The following is a 21,265-nucleotide window of genomic DNA, read 5'->3' on the forward strand; positions in this document are numbered from 1 at the left end:
ATAATTGAAAGAACATGACGTAATTTATGTACTACAACTATCCATTTTAGTTATAAATCATTTGTTTTAGGAGGCGATTTTAAACAGATTTTTCCAGTTTTTAAGAATAGTATTAAATGCATGATTATACAACAAAGTATTAAATCATTATATCTTTAGTCGCCGTTTCGTATTCTAAAAATTAATATCATCCATATTCGTTTAATTAAATAAAAATTTTTGAAATTATTACAAGACATAAGAGAAAAAAAATTGAATCGTTTCAAGTACCAAAGAAATGAAAACAGCTGATATTCACTCCCATATTTTTTGTAAAGATATTAACTTTTCAATAAATAGCGTTATACTTACTTTTCATAACGAATATACTAACTTTCTGAATAATAATATTCTAAATCAGGTAAGAGGAGAAATGAAAACTTTACAGCATAAATCATGCTACTTACAATGTTGATAAATTTGATAATGATATTAAGATAAATTTTCCAATTGAATTTCCAAATAATGTTCGTGAAGCCCCCATGAGTTTAGTTTGAAAATTAGAGTAATTGTTATCTCGATACGAAATTATAGTATAGTTGATGGCTCATGTACCGGTACAAGATTACAAGTTACAAAATTACTTAAATACATTATTAAAGCAAAAATCATAACGAGACAAATAATTGGATAGAAAGTTTTTATACGAAAAATAACTCTCAATACCAAAATTTCATCATCGTTACCTTTTATTTTATACAGGCAATAATTTTCCTTAGTCTTAGCATTTTTTATGACTATTAATAGATCTCAAGGTCAAAATTTTAATAATATTGTATTATATTTGAAAAAACCACTGTTTTTGCATTATCAATTATACGTCACGTTATCAAGATGCGTCAATGAAATTGGGATTTATATTTGAATAGAACGTGATAATAATTTAAAACTAGAAAATATTGTTCGGAAAGAAATTGTTGATGCTAACTAATCCATAGTAGATAACAAAAATTTAACTTCTTTACATTAGCAAAAGTATAAAACTTTCCAAAATGCTCTTGCACAGTTCATTTAAGTAATAAATGAACGTTTTAAATCAATATAATTATTAATTAAATATTGCTTCATGACGATGCTCATTATTTGTCATATTTTCATAAATATGATTTCTACCATTTCGTGGCAAATAAGGATACAAGCAAGGTCCACGGTTTAAATAGTCTTTAATTCTATTTGTTGTCCTTGAATAAGTATAAAAATATAGTGTCATGTTCTTATACATATTTAATAATGGAATTAATAAGCTTTTAGAAAATTAAAGAAAAAAAAACCAGCGCACCATAGCACTAACTCAACGGTGGTGTGAAAATGTGCTAATGTGCTAGAAATCAGGGGCTTTCTTAAAACTGTAACGAGAGCTGAGTCAGAAGGTGCTAATAGTCATAAATCTAGAATTGACATGAAAACCGATATAATTTTATCTCATTTGTGCAGCTGAAGGGTGACTGGAAGGAGTTCTTCAAAATTTTGTTGGTTACCCGTTTGTATGATTGTAAAGTTATACGAGGGGACGGAAAAAAACTAAACAAAAATTTAAGCCAAAAAAAAACGTAAAAACTAACAGTATGGAAATGTGCGAACAAATTATACAGCTCAAATAATTATTACATTCGAATAAAAAATAATTACATAAAGCTATGGAGTGGAGAAAACTGGCTGTTTAGAAATTGTGAGAAGCCTGAAATGTTTTCTCAATAAGTGTAAAAAGAGCTGTGAGTGGGAGTACAAAAAGTAATTAAACTAAAAATGACATAATTACACATGTAATTTTACTCTACTTTAAGATGCTGCTGATAAAAGGCTGACAGAAGTTCTTTCGAATTGTAATGAATACTTATTGGGTTAACCGGTTATTATTAGGTGGAGAAGGGGCAGAGTTGGGACTCATGAATATTCGAGTGGTGGGCCTGATGTCGGCGAAGGGGGGGGGGAGCTAACTAATTGAACCTTATAAAAATGACGTTAAAACTGTTAAAATTTTACCTAATTTAGAGGTGGGGCTGAGAGGCGGCTGAAAGGGTTTGGTGGGGGTCGTGTGTAACGACCCTCCAAAATCACCATATAATGTAGAAGGAGGATGTGCGTGTGTGTGTGTGTGTGTGTGTGTGCGTGCGTGTGTACACATGTTTTTATTTTTTATAAATATATTATTTTTATCATCGTATTTATAAAAAAATAAAGGAACATGTAACATAAACTTAAAATTTTGCAAAAAGCGTTCTACTTTCTGAAAATTTTTTTAAATAGCTTTATTTTATTGTACCTGCCAAAGTCTAATAAGTTGCTACGTGTTTTGTTTAGCAATATTTTTTCATGGAGTACTTTCTATTTATACATTACAATATGTATGTCATTTTCCGTGTAGCATACAATGTCATAGTTTCACAAAAAGTATGATTGGCGATAATCTTTACTGATGTTATTATTTTACTATAATATAAAATTTTTTAATTACACGTTCATATATTATGTCACACGCACGCCAACATAACAATAACAAAAAAAGACCAATGCACCTATCCGTTTGCGTCATGGGTGTTGTGGAAAAAAAAAGGTAATAATATACTAAATTGGATAAAAAATACGAAGAACCATTAACGAAGATTGCATTAAATAAATCTTACATAGAAGTATAGAAAATTTTGACTCCTTATAGAAAAGGGCTAAGGATGGGGGTCAAAAAAAGCGTGGAAATGCAATGAGTAAGGGTGAGCAGGGTAAGAACAAATTAAATGGCAGGTAAGAAAGCTGAGGCAAGCCAAGAAAATCGTGGAAAGAGAATGAGAGGGGGTAAGCAGTCACAAGAATGAATTGACGGTCGGTGTGGGAGGCTGAGAGGGGGGTTGTTAAAAAATTTTATTGGGTTAATTTCACATTGAAAGTTAGGGGGGCAGTTAGATGTAAAAACTGATTGAGTAGTGTCAAGAGGGTAATACAAAAATTTCCGTACCCCAAGTCAACTTCATGTCTATAGATAAATTTGACTTAAATGTTTATATTAATAGTAGGGCATGTTGATTTTTAGTAATTAAGTGATTAAGACATACTTCATTTATTGACTAAATAATAGCCTTAGAGTGCTTGCTCATTAATGATAAATTGTGTTAGATAGTAATGAACTTATTAATTAATAAATATGGCAAACAATAGCACGTGATGAGATTGTATTTGTAGTAGTCTGGCTCACTGACAATACAAAAAAATAATAGTTAACTTAAAAATTAACGCATTTAGTAGATCATTTTAGGTGTTTAAGGATTTAGTGCTTGGAATATTATTTATTTCTTTATTTATTACGTAGTCTAGTACTAGCTTACTGTTAATTAGTTCATTATGAAATAAAAAGATTAGTAAACAGTACAGAATGTATAACATATTGAGAACTAAGCGCTCGAGATTTAATTCATCTTTTTATCGAGTATATGAATTAAGTCATTAAATACCACCGTAGACAATATGGAGCGCATTCGGTTATTTGGGCTCATCAGCTTGGGATACTGATTTTTAAATTATTAGTATTAACGTGTATTCGATTACTGGGTATTTATTCACGAACGCACTGGGTTATTATTATAATACTTTAATTATATATATAGTACGTAGAATACATTATACTTCATAAATAATACATATTCCAATTTACTTCGATAAATTTTTTTAACGTATACGTGTCAATTTCATAAATTGCAAAAAATAATTCTATAGATTGTAGCACTTATCACTCATGCGTATGTTTATTTGCAATTTAATCCAATCTAGGTCATTGAGTGCACAACGTATGTAGGTCCTTAAGTGTATACTGCGTTCCTCTTGTTGTTTGTTTTATATTACGATAAAACACTTTTTTATTGACTGGAAATTTAATCCAACATTTTTTTTCACAGATCTCTATTATATACAAAATATAAAGACGAGCACAGTGCCTCCACTCTAGGTTTGTGGGAATTCTTACCAGACCGCGCTCGTGAAGTTTAAAAATTTTGAAAATAAAATTTTTTTAAATTACTTTATTTAATACGAATACATCTTAACAGCGTTTAGCATTAATAAGTTTTTTTGATGAATTTTGTTGAAACTTTAAACGTACATTTGTTATATCATTGTGACATCCTACGTCATATACTTAATATTTATTACTTCGAAACACAGTTTCGTTTTTAAGTTATAAAAAACCGAAGCTCAACTACCTTGAAACATCGAGCGATGCACCGGTTTCTGCAATCGCGTGACAAATAACTTATTTCTTTTGAAATAAGCTGCCGTCGAAAAACTCGAACTACGCGTGCAACCTCTAGCAATATTGGAAATTCAAAGTGATCAGTGATCCGTTGGGGGCGAAATGTAAGAAAATAAATAAATACAAGTAAAGTGTATTTAAATTTTCTGCGTTGATTTATTGATGCGCAACGTTTCGCTGACAATATGCGTCAGCCTCATCAGGCTACAAAATTAAAATTAAAAACACACAATGAGTGATCTGGAAGGCTCAAACACAAAAATACAATAAATTTATTGTAAATTGTTACCGCAGATACGCGAGAATTCGTAAGTTTGGTTGACTTACTCGTCACCTGTCGTGCTGTCGACTGACAATCAATTACAACCACAAGCCAGCGCTTATATAGGCGGAGCCGCAAAGGTAGACGGTAAAGGGCGATGAACTCGATCGGGACATTTAAACTTTCGTAGTAAGGGAAGGTATGCTCTATTAAAGGAAAGCACATCCTCCTTTCTATTGATGTTGTGTTTATCGAGTTTTATATAAAGCATTTCGGAAATAATTCTTTTTTTATAATTGGATTCTTTGTCAAGGATTTTAAAGTTATCCCAATCGAATTCATGGTCAAAATTGATTTGGTGTGCACAAACAACGGAATCGGAGTTTTTACTTTTCGTCATATCGTCATATCGTCCGCTTGGGAAAAGATACAACGAATAAACATAAACAGACAAATGTAGTATATAAGTTTTATTGTAAAAATTGTCCCGCGTCATATGTGGGTGAAACAAAGCGAGCGGCGGAGGTCCGCATCAGTGAACATATGAAAAGTAAAAACTCCGATTCCGTTGTTTGTGCACACCAAATCAATTTTGACCATGAATTCGATTGGGATAACTTTAAAATCCTTGACAAAGAATCAAATTATAAAAAAAGAATTATTTCCGAAATGCTTTATATAAAACTCGATAAACACAACATCAATAGAAAGGAGGATGTGCTTTCCTTTAATAGAGCATACCTTCCTTTACTACGAAAGTTTAAATGTCCCGATCGAGTTCATCGCCCTTTACCGTCTACCTTTGCGGCTCCGCCTATATAAGCGCTGGCTTGTGGTTGTAATTTATTGTCAGTCGACAGCACGACAGGTGACGAGTAAGTCAACCAAACTTACGAATTCTCGCGTATCTGCGGTAACAATTTACAAAAAATTTATTGTATTTTTGTGTTTGAGCCTTCCAGATCACTCATTGTGTGTTTTTAATTTTAATTTTGTAGCCTGATGAGGCTGACGCATATTGTCAGCGAAACGTTGCGCATCAATAAATCAACGCAGAAAATTTAAATACACTTTACTTGTATTTATTTATTTTCTTACATTTCGCCCCCAACGGATCACTGATCACTTTGAATTTCCAAATTCACCGGAGGGCACCGATATATACTAGCAAATCTCTAGCAATATTATAAAACACTCATCTTACAACATCAATTCGCAGTGGTACGTCCAAGAAAGTGAATAATCAACGATATTCTTTACTGCGTATGTCCACAGAAAAATATCACACACAATTTCGACAGCAACTTGTACTTAACGTTAAATCCGAGAGATCAGCAGTTTTAACCATCAATTACTGCATAATTATTGCACCACGACTGTGCTCGTATCAATCGAGACAAATTAGGTTAAGCTCTGATTAGTTGTTCGGATCCCCAACTTGATGCGTCCTCCTTAAACGCAAGAGTATAAAAACTTCTCGCACATAACAATATTCGCCTTTTTTTTTCATCAAGTGCTCCAAAGTAACTATTAAGGTTGGAGAGTGAACTCTGTTGCGTTTTTTAAGCGAATGTAAGACTTAGTTCGGTGACTAAGCTGCTTGTTAGAAGCATGCATTTCAAGCAAATGTTAGATTTGTTTTGGTAATTTAGCTGCGTAAGAAAAGCTCGAGCAAACCAGGCCACGGTATGCTCGCCTAAAAAGTGAATCAAAAAGAAACAGGAAAGAAAGGACCGTCAACTTGGGTTCCGACGTTAAAAGCAGCAGCCTCATTATTGTCATTGCCACAAGTACTCTCGTGTAGGATTAGGATTAGTATTGCGGCTGCGTGCGTGCAAGCAGCGGCTAACCAATGATCATAAAAGTAAGTTGAGTTAAGATTATATATATACAGATATATATATATATATATATATATATATATATATATATATATATACGTATAATATAAACATTATAAATGCGAATCTGAAACTTTATAATTTATACTATTTTTAAAATCAACTATTTCCAGCTTTTCTAAATTTAGTAAATCATCAGATAGACATAACTTGGTTGTTGATTAAATTTACTTTCTTAATTAAAAATATTTAAATTACTAAATTATACGAAATATTACAAGATTCAAAACTCTAATTGATAGAAACATAACTCTTACTTGATTAATAAATTGAATATCGAGGAAAAATTTAATACTTAATGGTGAAACAATTTAGTATCCTTTGGAATTTTTACCGAAATTTCTTACATGGGTATCGTTTAGGCAGGTAACGCCTAAATAACGTGGGATAAAAAGTAATGTATCTTATAGATGTCTCGAGTAAGTGAACCGATCACTGCCGTTGCTGTAGCTGTTTAGTGGGTGTAAAATAAATTTAATGAAAAAGATAAGTAGAATAAAAAATTTAAGGATCAGTAGCAACAATACAAAGAGCCTTGAAATCTATACGTTTTTAGTTTTTGCACTAAAAATGAATAACAATTTTACGGTATAGTATTGATGGGCAGTGCACGAGATACCATCAGTTCAGTATCTATAGTATTGTTAGAAATTGGTTGTACATCGTTAGTTTAGTTATTCAACCACCTTTTTTTAACGAAATTTTATTACATACCAAAACCATGTAAATACATTAAAACCTGCAGCCCTTATGGATTTTAGAAGAATTTTTGTATTGCTTTACAGTCAGCAAAAATATTTTATTAAAGTTATCATCATTCGATAGAAAAATACTTTCCATACTGATACTATGTAACAGTTTAACTCGCGTTTCCCCATATAGCATCACTCTAATGCAGTTAGAAAAAGTTCTGCTCGCCCAATTCGTAGCACGGTAAATTACGTTGGCTATGTAAGTAGTGCTTGCGTTTTTGCTATAGTTGGATAAAGCACTTTAGAACTACTCTCATACGTGTAAAAAAGATAGTATTATAGAATAAAGATCAATTGTTATACAATCTCGCCACACACTAATAATAAAAAAAACTTAAAACTTATGTTACTGACCAAAAATGTGTACATACTATTGTGTTTAATCTATATCTATTGGTTAAAAAAATCCTTACACAACTTTGTTTTTTATAATTTATAAAATAAAAAAAAGAATAAGCTGCTTTTGTTATTGTATTATACCCTAATCTCAGGGAACCAACACCTTATTATGCAGTTTTATGTAGGTATTAAGGTCTGAACTCCGTTTCACACATAATGTACATTTGTAAGGAGTTTATTACTTAAGGCTGTGAATATTTGATTTAAGGATTTATACTAACTTGTTGAGCTACAAAATTAACTAAACGTGCTATTAACCAAGAAACATAATTATGTTCAGTAATTAGGTGCTTTTAGTTAATGCGGTTGCGCGAAGTGGTAAGGAGGATTCTTCCGGGCGCCCGCGTCGTATGGTGAAAAGTAATAATTAAATTCACACTTATATCAAAAGTTTTATTTTCACATGTCAAACGACTGTTTAGCATTCTTCTTCATTGATACATAAAATTCTGATTCTGTTTTACCGTAATTATAAAAAAAATGATAATGATAAACAAAAATGATAATGATAAGCAAAAATGATAATGATAAATAATGTTACAAGAAGTAAGTATGTTTCAAAAATTCAAACAAAACAACGAAAATTATAATTTATAATAGCATCCAAATCAACCGATTCAAATTAACAACAATATATAACACTAAAATACATGGTTATTAATGGTCTTTATAAGCTGTATGTTACTGAATCAGTGGATAAATAAAATAAGCTGATAAAGGTTGCATTGACTATATAAAAAAAATTGACGTAGCAATAACTAAAATTTTAAAAAATTTTTACAAGTTACCTTTATGCTATAAATCAGGGGGGTTTTTACATTATGTTAATCGCAACTGTTCCAAAAACATTCGTAATTAGTCATTAGTAAGCTGAAAAAAATAGTATTCTATTAAAAAAATTTTATACAACCTGCATGACTAACATAAGTCGTATTTTATTATTTGTTTTTGGTGCCTGTAGGTTTGCTCTCCGCACCGCTTAATGAGGTTGACTACCTGGGGGGGGGGGGCGAAAGAGAGATCTACTTCTTCATAGGAAAATAAAGTTGTAGAAAAAAATTGCTTAGAAAAACAAAAGGGTATTAGCGATGCGTTATAAACATTCCGATGAGATTGAATTACCATACCAAACAATACTAAAAATCGACGCCTCGGACGAAAACAAGTCCAGTTCAGATTTTTTAATGTTATTTTAAATAAGAAAATCTGAACTGGGCTTGTTTTCGTCTGAGGCGTTGATATGACTATGAGCCTACTGTTGTAGTTATACTTATGTTTTTTTGTTACCTTGAAATAATTAATATAATAAATGTTTTAACTGCTGATTAGTAAAGTTATAATATTTTTTATCATTTATTTTATCAAATTTTTTTTACAATTTAGAAGAAATCATGTGTATACTCATATCATGTGTATGCTAATGTTTTTTTTACAACTCTGCCCCTCTTAATTTTGACAAGTTATTATATTGTAAACACACTATATTAATATGTACACGTAGCTTTCCAGTATGCAATTAGTAACAGTGGAAGTATGTTTAATTTTTGTTTAGATTATGACCGTACTAAGTGACAAGGGTAAGTAGTCCAACTGCTCTGTTTTTGTGTATGATGATTAATTTAATAATTAAGCAAATAAGTGCCAAAGAAAAGTAGCCCAACCAATTTTTCAGTTTTGTACGGTGATTAAATTAATTACTTGTGTAGCAAACGACGGCGGTGAGGATCCAGACTGTTTTTTTTTGTTTTGTATAGTAATTATAATAGTTTTTGAGCGTGCGCAAGTGTTTTCGATGAGGAATCAAATAAACAGTTAGTTTAATTTTGTATGGTAATAAAATTAATCCATAGACAAGTAATTACCAGTTATAATTAGCCTAACTGTTATTTGTATTTAAAGAATAATTTAATTAATTTTTTGGTGAGTAAGCGTAAGCGATCAGTATTCCAACTGTATTTCACTTACATATTACTAGTTACTTAATTTTTAGGCAAGTTACTGGCAAAAAGAGTAGCCCAATGAGTTTTTACTTTTGTATAATAATTAACTTGATTCTTGGGTAAGCAATCGTCAGATATGTAGCTTCACTGTTTTTATTTTAAATAATTCGATGAATACTTAAGCGAGCTCGTACCAGCGATAAAAAATCAAACGGTTTTTTTAATTTTATATGATAAATCCATGAGGAAGTAAGCGCTAACAATCATTGATTCCTAAGTAAGTGAGCGCTGGCGATGAGTAGCTAAACTGTTTTTCATATTTTGTAAATACTTCAATTAGTTTTAAGGAAAGTTAGTGCCAAATATAAGTATTTTCACTTGTTTCTTACTTTTAAACAATAAGTTAATTTAGTTTCAAGCAAATAAGTGCAAGAAATATATAAATATATTTTCGACTTTCGTAGATTAATCAAGTTGATTCTTAGTCAACTAAGTGCCAGTTGTAAGTAGCCAACTGCTTGACTTTCACACAATTTTGTTTTTTCTCTCTTAGGCTCTTTTCATTTTGTTCTGCCCCTTAATTTTTTTTTTTTAATTTTCTATCAGAGCGTGTAGTCTTGCACACAAATTTACTTAATTTACTATATTTATTGTAAAGTGCGGAAAAATCGAAGAGAAAAACACATGGATAAGTGCGGAAAATTTATTGCATTGATGTTCTTGCAAGTGAGAGTGTTAGTGCTTGTAATTCAAGTTTTTTCCACCCGAGTCAAAAAAGTGAGTGTAAGAGGTAGCGCGTGTTTAAGATCACGCGCCAAACGAGCGCAGGCTAGGATGAGAAGTACCGAAAATGGGGGAAGGTAAGACACGCTCGAGCCAGCTAGCGTCAACGGCCACCTTCTCGTGGCTTTTGTTTTTCGGTCGAACGTTTTCACACGTTGTCTTGATTTTTTCATTTTTCTAATATTTCCGGATTGTGTTTTATTAATATCTAGCTTCTCTTTGTGTAGTTTATTTTATTATTTAGTTCCTACTCTCATTTTTAATATCCGTCTTCAGGCTGTCTGATCTTTAACTTGATTCAAATAATACGGGAATTACGTAATTCGGTCTTTTGTTTCTTGTTTTTTAATCAATTAGATTCTGCGACATCAAAGTGAATTTTTTTTCTCATTAGCCTTTTAAATTTGTTATAAATTTTTAAGTTCTTATTATTTTCAGTGTAGCTTTTTGTTGTTTTCTCTTTAATTTTGTCATATAATTTTGGGGTTCTAATTATTTCTACGGGTTCTTTCTGTGTGGAAGTATTGCAAGTTTTCACTTAATTTACCTTTCATTAAAGAGCTTGGATTTTACTTTTTTTTTTTTTTTTCGTTATCAATCGTCGACTAAACAATAATTTCGTGAGCCAAAGTCCTCATGCAACAATGCTCCACGTTAGAAAAACAGCTCACTGTGCTTACAACGCTGACTACTGATAAATCGTTTGACACGTTGAAAGCTTGGCTGCAATTTAATTGCGTGAAAAAGTTGCTAAGTGCGTACGAAAAGCTAAATGATGAGTTTGAAGTGATCGACCACAATAATGCGCACATTACCGAGATGGAAAGCATTACTGACCAGTATTACACGATAGCAGCGAAACTTAAGCCGATATTCACGGCAACTAAGGATCAGTCAGATCCGACTCCTAGTGGCAATCCCTTCGCCTTGTCATTGTTAATTAGAAATAAAAGCGTCTCAAACTGCCGGTATCCGAACTCCTAAACTTCAACGGTCAATACGACCAGTTGATAACGTTCAAAAGCGCTTTCAAAATGATAGTAAATGTGCGTACAGACATCGATGACCTAATCAAATTCTTTTATTTGAAAAATGCGTTGCAGGAGGAAGCGCTGAGTAAGGTTCTCATTTTTGATGCGATTGCAGCCAATTATAAAAGCGCTTGGCAACTGCTTTTCGACGTGTATGACTGGAAGAGAATTCTTCTGGCAAAAATTTAGATACACTGATAAATAACAAGCCATTAGAGTTTGAAAATGCGCAGGGGCTTTCAAAATTGATTCATGACACCCATCAACATCTGAATGTTTTCACCTCTCTAAGCGTTAAGTTAGATAATACTTTTATAGTGGAATTGCTAGAATGAGCTTTTCCAATCAAAATCCATCAGGTAAAGGAAGAATTGTTTGGTATAGATGCGTTTTCGAAACTCGACAAATATTATAACTTTATCAATGCGACAACGTTTCGACTTTCTTTGATGGAAAGTAAGATCACGTAAGGTAAGGGTGAGAAAGGCAGCAAGCGTCAAAGAGAACCGGAAGCATAAAATAAGGCAAAGTATGTCATCGGCGCGTGCGGTCGCCACTGGTGCAGTGACAATATAATGTTTACGTTGCGGAGAAGTCCATCGTATCTACTTAGGCTCGGAGTACAAAGGGCTGAGCGTAGAAAGGTGCTGAAAATTCGTTCTATTCAAGCGACTATGCAAAAACTGTCTAAGCAATCACTCTGGAGCGTGTAAATCAGGTTCGTGTCAAATGTATGGTGAACAGCATCACACCTCCTTGCATGGTGAATCAAAGGGTGAAAAAACTTATGCCTGACTAGAGGCAAGCATGCTAGAAACAATCGCCTGAGCTCCGTCATCCCAGTTTATGATGAGCGCAGTAGTTAAAGTTAACAATGCGCGAGGGAATTTCGTCGAAGCACGCACGCAGCTGGACACCTGTGCGACGGCCTATTTTGTGGCAGAAAAATTTGCGTGCGAAGTACAATTGCTATCGCAAGCTTTTGCGATACCCTTAGATGCGATCGATACATTAAATACAACCACGAAACACTGTGTTGACATAACTTTCAGATCACGCATTAAAAGCTTCTCAAAAATACTTATATTTTTCACGATTCTGAAGATTGCAGATTTTATGCTAGACGAACCTTTTGCGTGCGCGTCTATTTGCATACTGCAAAATTTAAAATTAGCAGATCCACGATTTCATATACCTTGTTCAATAGATTTGCTAATCGACTTTGAAGCAACTTTATCGCTCTTGTCAGTCAGACAGATAAACATTGCGCTTGATGGGGGGCGATTTGATCTTACAAATGACGCTGATTGCAAATGGCTTACAGGAGAATCAGAATACATGAGTAGTTTTATGTCATTTGAGCGCGTTGGTAGATCAACTATGGAAATTTTGTAAAATCGAAGAGGTGAAGTGCGAGTCGGGAAAACAGGATCAGAAAGCTATATGCGAGCGCCAGTACGTCGAAAACACGATGCGCGATCAAACCGGGTGGCATATTGTGAGTCTTCCATTTAACAAAGAGTCACCAGACTTAAAGAATTCTGGCACGCAAGCTCTTCGGCGTTTATATGCAATGTCGGAAATTACAAGCAGACGGCGAACTTAATCACGAATGTACAAAGGTACTCGATAGATTTAAAACTCTTGGACACCTGACGCTAGTGCAGAATAAATTTCCTAGCAAGCACAATATGCTGCATCATACAATTATAAAATCACCAAGCAATACGACGCATAGTATTCGACGCGTCCGCGAAAACCGATTGAGGCATATCAAAGTTAAATCAAACATTATTAGTTGGACCTACCTTTAAGCCAAAGCTTTTCGAATACGTGATCCGATTTCGGTCATATGCATTTGTTTGAACCGCGGGTATAGAAGAGATGTATAGGTATGTTTTGGTCCATTCTGACGACAGACGAAATAAGCGATTTTTTTGTACCACGGAAAGGAACTCGTGGTGCACGAGCTTAACATGGTCACGTAAGAGTAGCGTCTGCCTCATACCTCGTAATACGCACGCTTCACCAGCTATCTGAGATTGGAAAATTTTTGAGAGTGATTGTATCGTAAAAACGGAACCAGTTTCGAAAACACTTGTGGTAGTGTGGGATTCGCGTTCAAGTACTTATATGTATACAGTCAAAGATATCAAAATTGTTAGTACGATCACAAATTCCTACATACTTTTCGAAATCACAAAGACTTTCTATCTACCAGGTCTACTAGATCCAGTAGTGTTGTACGCGAAAAATGTAATTTAGGACTGCTGGAAATACAAGTGTGGCTGAGATGAGACGAGACCACAGGAATCGCATTAGTTCTAGATAGAGTTCGCAAATTAATTTTCCCGCATATGCGGTTTTGCGACAATTCGAAACCTTTTTGTTTATAAGCCTTGAAAAATCGAGGTACACGAATTTTGTGATGCAAGTCAGGTTGGTTACGGCGCGTGTTTTTGCGTATGTTGTAGATCAGTACTAAAATTACGTAATGCATCTGGTGTGTGCGAATCGAATTACGGTAATTCAATTGGATCTAGATGTTCTCCACGAATGTATGCACGTACGAACGAGAGATAACCCTGCTAACGCGTTATTGTGGAGACAATTATCGATAGATTTTTTGAAAAATCGAGCTTGGCTTTACGGTTTTGAATGTCTTCAGAAATCCGAAAATGAGTGGCCCAAATCCTTAGTAATAACATCGAGCGAACTACCAGGTTTCAAGAGAAAAACGTGTTTATTAAGCAATTCGGGAACCGAGATTTTCACCCGGTTCTCCTCTTACTCTAAATTAATTATCGTAGTTGCCTTTTGCTTGCGTATAAAATGCACTAACAAATTAAAGAGAAAATCGATTTATGTTGAAGAAAAAGTCGAAGTAGATAGCCGAGTCCTGCGTATCAGAATTCAATCGAAACAGTTTTTTGACGAGATTTCGTGTTTATCAGTATCGATATCACTAAAAATCCGCGATTATCAGCCTTTGATCCGTTTGTCAATGTACACGGCATTTTGCGAGTGGGCGGGGGATGGAAGAATGCGAACATTTCCTTTTAAGAAAAACATTCGATATTGTTACTCTCGTGTCATTACGTTATCGCCTTAATTATTCGCGGTATAAATTTTCACACATTGCATGCAGAAATTAAAACTACTTGAAATACTATGAAACATTGGTTTTGGTTATTCGACGGAAAACAAAAAGTGCGAAAAATAGTGATCAAATGTGTGGAATGTGTTAGACATCGTGTGAATCCGATTCACCGTAAAATGACTCACCGTCAGCTCGCGTTAACGAATTAGCTGCGCTCACTAACGTCGGGATGGATTTCTTTGGATCTCTGTTTACAAAAGAAAAAAAGCTGCGTAATCGAAATCGTGTTAAGGTCTACAGTTGTGTGTTTGTGTACATGGCATTGAAAGCGGTGCACCTTAAGATCGTAAGTGATTTAACCACTAAAAAATTTTTTAGGCGCGTTTAAACGTTGTTGTGGTCAACGAGGTATTCCTAGTCACGTGTTTTCGGATAATGGTACGAATTTCGTCGGAGCCAACAACGAATTACAAGAAATGTATGTTTTATTTAACTCCAACCAGTTTCGTGACGATGTCGATCATTTTGCGGTTCTAAGAAATATTGCTTGGTAAAATCCACCACTTTTGCCACATTTTGGTGGAATTTAGGAAGCCGTGGTAGAATCATTTTAACCCCATCTCAAACGAGTAATAGGCGATCAACTGTTGACTTTTAAAGTATCAAACACTCTTGCCATAGAAATTGAAGCTATTCTTAGTTCAAGACCACTTTATATTATGTCAAATGATTCTAATGACTTAACAGCTATCATGCTGGCACATTTATTAATCGGAAGACCTATGACATTTCTACCGGATGCTGATTTTTGTGTGTTCCAGGTAATCGATTTTCGGCTTAGCACTTCACCACAAGAGCACGGCAGGACGTTTGATATCTTCATGAATTCCAATGTCGACAAAAATGGCATGAGTCCAATCACGAGGTCGGTATTAATTCCATAGTCCTCCGTAAATGCAAGAATCAGTCCTGCACGCGCTGGCAGTTGGGAGTTGTCGTCGAGATCCACCCAGGTGCCGATGGTATCACACGAGTCGTCACAGTCAAAACGGCACAAGGAAATTTCAATCACAACATCACGTCACTGTTCGTTATAACTATTAAATAGTATTTTTAATAGGCTAGTGTCATACTGCTACCTTTTGAACGAAAAAAATTTTTCGATTAGTTTTATTTTTCCTAAAATGCTGAGAGCAATAAAAATTATAAAAAATTTAAAAAAATTTTATACAGAAAATTTCGGTAAATATAACAAAAATCGGGCACTTCTCCATATTTATAAGATCTTAGATCAGTAGATAAATCGTGTTACTTATGTAATTTATCAGTGCTAAAAATGATTGTCTTACAGCCGCATGATAATACTAAAGAAGTAACGTTGTATAGAGCGTTTGATATAATATTGATTTGAGTAAATATCAAAACAAAATTTTTTTATGTCATGAAAACAGAATGATACAAGTTTTATTGTAGACGGTTCTGAATAATCATGAGATGTGACGAAATATTTTAATACAAAACATTTGTTATTATTTTTTTTTTAAAGAAAAACATTGTATTTATGGCGTGAACTGTCTTTATATCCGTTTAACTTTTAAACGGTGTGATTAACCATGAAACTTTTTATTTACCTTTATATTTAGATAATAGTAAAACCGTTATACAGAAATCCGAATCAGAAAACAATTTTTAAGGAGAAATGAATGTATTTATATAGTATGAGGAGTGCATGATTCCAAAAAAGCTTTAAAATAATAGGTAGGACTTGTCGTGATCTTACACTTAGTTTGCGTGAGTGTTTGGCTTGTGCTTTGATCATTACACTTTTTAAGTATTAGTTTTCTTGTATACATTGATTTATCGGGACATTTATATGTTAAATTGCAGCGCTTGATGAACACTGCCATACGTTATAATTTTCACCTTTAACAAGTTACAGAACTTAAGCCCTATTGTAAGCGCTTAGGATAGTTGATACTACCTATGCGTAGGCATTATTTATATTGCACTATTTTTTGTTGAATCTTTCTTTTCCAAATATTTTTGCACATGTACCTGTAATCGTTCATTTATTGGAACAATATTAAATTTAATATTTCCATTATCTATTGCCTTATATTAATAACTATAATAATAATTTCAAAAAATTCTTTACTGATTAATCAAACAGTAGTGTTTAGTTTTAATGTAGTAAATAATGACCACAAGTGTAAAGGCGCAATCGTTTCCAATGTTGTGATACTTCTATTAATATTTTCTCATACCCCCGTCGAAAGGGGGCTTAGTTCTCTGTTTTTAGGAAGCAAAGTGCAACATTCTTCCCACGTAAGAAATCGCATATACTGCTCGCAGAAAAAGTACTTCGAAATAATTTGCATTCTTGCCTTCCATGTATATTTGCATTATCTCGTCAAGAACGTATATCAAGCTAGCAGCACCTAGTCACAACCAATATTTTAACATTTACGGACAAATTGTTGCTTATTTGTTGCTTATTATATTAACTTACTACAGAAAAACAAAATGTATTGGCATTTACAGAACTCAGGTACAACAAGTTTCGCTAGCTTGATATCAAGCCACAGCACATATCACGTATCTTGACCTTAGAACAGGCAAATCTGCAAGCAAGAAAATTTGTTACTCGTTTGTCGCTGAAATAATACGATTTTAATAGTTATGTACATGAACCTATCAAATCTTAAAATTACAAAAACTTTTTTGCAGATATGAAGCTAGCACCACATACCACGTAATTTGACTTCCAAATAAGATTTAGTAAGTCTGCAAGCGAGAAAATTAGTTGGTCGTTTGTTGCTCAAACCATCTGCTAATTACTATTTTGTCGCTGATCTTTAAAGGACTAAAAATTTAACAAAATGCTGCTTGCAAAAATTAAGCTATAATTTCTTTTTTTTCTGTAAAGCGGTTGTATCCTAATTATAAATAACAATGTGATCTGTAACGAACTTGGCACAAAAGAATTGTCCTATAAGGCATCGGAAAACGTTTAATTTTTGTTAGTCTATTAATGCTGGAATGGAAAATATTGTTGTAATTTTTATACCTAATTACGGATGCTTGTATAGAATTGTATTTTTGATGGGCATTAAGTATATAATTAAAAATGAAAGTAAATTTTAGGTTATATTATTTCGTTTATTAGAAACATATTCAATGATTGTAGTTCATTTTGTTAAGAACTTAAAGAGTGCTAGTGAAATAAAAAATAATTTATTAAGTAAAATACGTCTAATCACAGCACAAGTAATGAAATTACATTACAGATGTTATAAGTACGAATTGATGATAAAATAGCTGCAAATATTAATCAAATTATATGATTTACAGAGTTGAATATGGATACATAAAATATACTTTTATAAAGCCTTAAATAAATAAATAATTGAAGGATTTCGCAAAAAACTTTTTACACACATTTAGTGCGCAATAATATCTCATTAATTTTTTTGTATCGCAATATTTATAAACAATGCTTCGTCTATAGTAAACATGTTGTGATGAAGAGGAAAAGATGGTTTTCCGAAGAAAAATATTTCTACAAAGCCTTAATATGATAATCATCAGATCCCACAGAGCTTATGCTTTTTTTTATTTTAGGGTGCAGCAATTTTCAATTAATTTATTCGTGGCGCACCAATTAAAACACTGCTTTGTTTATGATAAATGTCCAGCGATGTCGAGAAAATGGATTGTTCCGCCGAAAAATAGTCTTACAAAGCCCTAATATAGTGATTGAAAATTCGAGAGTTTTTCGAAAAAACTCTTATAGCCCTTTTCAATAACTTGTTTAACAACAATCTCGATATCAGTAGAAGACCTTGAACTTGATTATATGACGAGCCTAGATTTACAAAAGAATGATTCGATTTTTTAGTGTTTTCTTATGCTCGTAAGTTTCTCTTAGATTTAGAGTGGCACAAGACTAAAGTCAAAATATATGGAGATTTTTTTCAACGAGTTAACGCTCTACTTATATTTTAGGAATTCTTTTTTTTTTTTTAATTTTCAAGGTACCAAAAAATGTAAAATGGTGTAACATCAAAACACACCTTTAAAAAAAGCCCTGACAAAGGTACCTAAATGCAGGATTCAAGTATTGGCATGTAATTTTTTATTGTTGTACAAGAGTTTTAGAACCAAATTTTTAAATAAATTGTTCTTTTGTAACTGTGCTTTAAAATACTGCAGAGTGTTCTTAAAGAAATAAGTTCTTGTGATGAAAATTTAAATGCTTGAACAAAGCTTGAAGTTTCTTTTTTTTTATTTACCAAAAGATTGTCAACATCTTTTAACGTAACAACTTTTTTGATTTTTAAGTTTTTTTTGGGCTGTAACTTTTAAGTTTGATAACTTTTTTTAGCTTTTTAGAACAAATATTTAAGGGGGCTCCAGCGAGCACTGGTACCAACCCGAAAACTATTCGGTTAGTTGGTATCACTTCTGTGAGTATATATCTATATATACGTGTATATATAAGCAAGCACCATGATCTATATATATGATGTGTCCGTACCTATGGTAAACAAACAGCAGCTTCTGTCACATACAGAGCGTTTTATTTAGAATTAGTTTTTTTGTGTTATAAAAAATGAAAGAAATCACACATCACTGTAAGAGTCATCAAGACTTGCAGGATGCTGAAATGATTTTGCAACAGCAAAAAAGAAATAAAAAAGTAATTGATGATAACAAACAAAAATTAATATTATTAAAAGGTATTATTAATGATAAGATAATTTATAAAATGGCCAAAGAATTGATATCAATAGAAGTATTAGTAGATGCACATAAAAAAGATCCTACAAATGGCATCACCTCATTATTATCTATGAGTGTAAATAATAAAGTAAGAGTTACTTCAAATAAAAAAATTATTGACGCAATTTTTGATAAAATAAAAAGTCATTGCAGTTAAAATTTTTCAATGTTCTATTTTATTAAAAAAAAACAAGTGTAAGTAATCCATAGCAGAACACGATTAAAAAAGAGTTACAAATGACATGAAACTTTTGTAAGTACATGCAGTGTAATTCTGAAATATTCAAAAGCGCGCGCCTTACAAACAGCAAGATGGCATCCCGTCATGACCCTGCTAATTCAATGACTTGATCAATACTTTACAAAATATCTCAAATATTTCCAGGCTTACCTATATTTTTGAAGGTACCATCTGAAAGCTGAGATGTTTTTCTATAAAAAAGTTACAGTCCTGACATGTAACTCCTCAATTATTGTTAGAAAATACCGATGTTTTCACGTTGCTCTATGAGAGGCTATGTATAATGTACGAACTTTGAGAGCAAATATCTCAAAATTTTCCAGGGTTAAAGGGGTAAATAAGGACACCGTTGGAATCAGCGTGTTTTTATCTATCAATTAAGCTACCTGTGACCTCCTAACTCCTTCCGCTGGAGCCCCCTTAAGCTCATTTCAAGAGCTCCAGTTTTAATTTTTAGATGACTCTTTACGACTTTTAAAGAAAATTTACGATAAAAAGTATGCACATACTTTTAACGTATTGTTTTCAGATATTTTCACAATCTTGCTAGTGAATTTACAATAAAACTTGAAGAAAAGTCACTTGTGTATTAACCTCAAAAAGTTTGAAAAAAGTGGAAATTCCTCCAGATACGTATAATCGAAAAACACTTTATTTTTCTGGCAGAAAGCATACAGACACTTGTAAAATATTTATGTTTTCAATTTAATCACACAATAATTATAACCCTCGTAAGGAGGTCGACAAAGCTATTAAAGAAATATTCGGGATTTTTGATTTACGTGCATTAGTGGACAATCAGAAAACTTTCAACATCTAAAGTCTGACGGGCCTACATATGCGTAATATTGTACCACAATGAAATTATCAAAAATAATATTATTTTTTCAAGTTTTGAAAATCTGTTTAAAAAATGTGTAAATTTTTTTCTTTTTTGATTTATACATATCGATAAATGTTTCGGAAAATTCTCCGTATTTAAATGTCGCTGTCTGTTGGCTACCCTTAAAATATTACAGAATTGTATTCATATTGTTTACAAATTTCTATCAATGCCTTGAAAGAATGCACAACTCATTTAGAAGCAAAATTAAATCACCATTTAATTATTCTGGTATACTTATATCGATATATTGGTGGGATACTCTTTTCTGAAGGTGCTGGGATGACTACCTCTTATAATTAGTTATGAGTAGAAGGTGCATGTTATAGAAAAAGATTTTTTAGTATGAAAAATTAAGTTGGAAATAGTCACGTAACTGTCTGTGTTTCTGATACGGAAAATGTTTCATTTTTTATGTCTTGTTATTCTGAAAATCATGAATCATGGTCAAATAGATATGTACAAATAGTTTGCTATCAGACAAAATTTCGCAATGTATTTATCGGGGGGTGCCTCGTACTATTTGTGGCTAAAATGCCTTAAATGTTTACTGCAAAACACAATGTTGCCATGTAATCTTCAAAATTTTATTTTTTACCAGTTATAGAGGAAGGCTCACAATTTGTGTTCGTGTGTAGAAGTATAAAAAATTGTGTTTATTTGGTACTCTCGCAGAGTTCTCGAAATCGGAAAAATAGCATTTTTCAAAACTTAAGAAATTTTTTACTCGAAAAATATAGAGCTCCGATATGAACACTGCAATTAGTTTTTTTTTTATGTTTAAAATGTGCCAAAGAATAGAAAAATATTGATTCAGAATAAAAAAAACAACTTCAACAAAATTGTTTAAGAAAAGTTCGTTTGAAAGATTTCTGACCACATTTCTGCCTAGAAAACTATACTGTCCTGTACAGT

General features: G+C 32.7%; 1 protein-coding gene across 3 annotated transcripts in view; it reads left to right on the plus strand.

Annotated features, from left to right (window-relative positions):
- The window catches only part of LOC149373154 (formin-like protein), a 119,505-nt gene that overhangs the window by 46,085 nt on the left and 52,155 nt on the right, over window positions 1-21,265 (plus strand). Inside the window, exon 2 of one of the 3 annotated variants that reach the window (XM_089597803.1) lies at window positions 15,266-15,369. The exons of the other annotated variants lie outside the window; for them this stretch is intronic. Coding sequence (XP_089453929.1) covers window positions 15,266-15,369 — 104 coding nt within the window. The remainder of the gene's footprint in view (window positions 1-15,265; window positions 15,370-21,265) is intronic. 3 annotated transcript variants of the gene reach the window in all.

This window comes from Copidosoma floridanum, unplaced genomic scaffold, assembly GCF_036245765.1.
Source record: "Copidosoma floridanum isolate Cflo_tuat_1 unplaced genomic scaffold, Cflo_Japanese_pri ptg000037l, whole genome shotgun sequence".
Lineage (NCBI taxonomy): Eukaryota > Metazoa > Arthropoda > Insecta > Hymenoptera > Encyrtidae > Copidosoma > Copidosoma floridanum.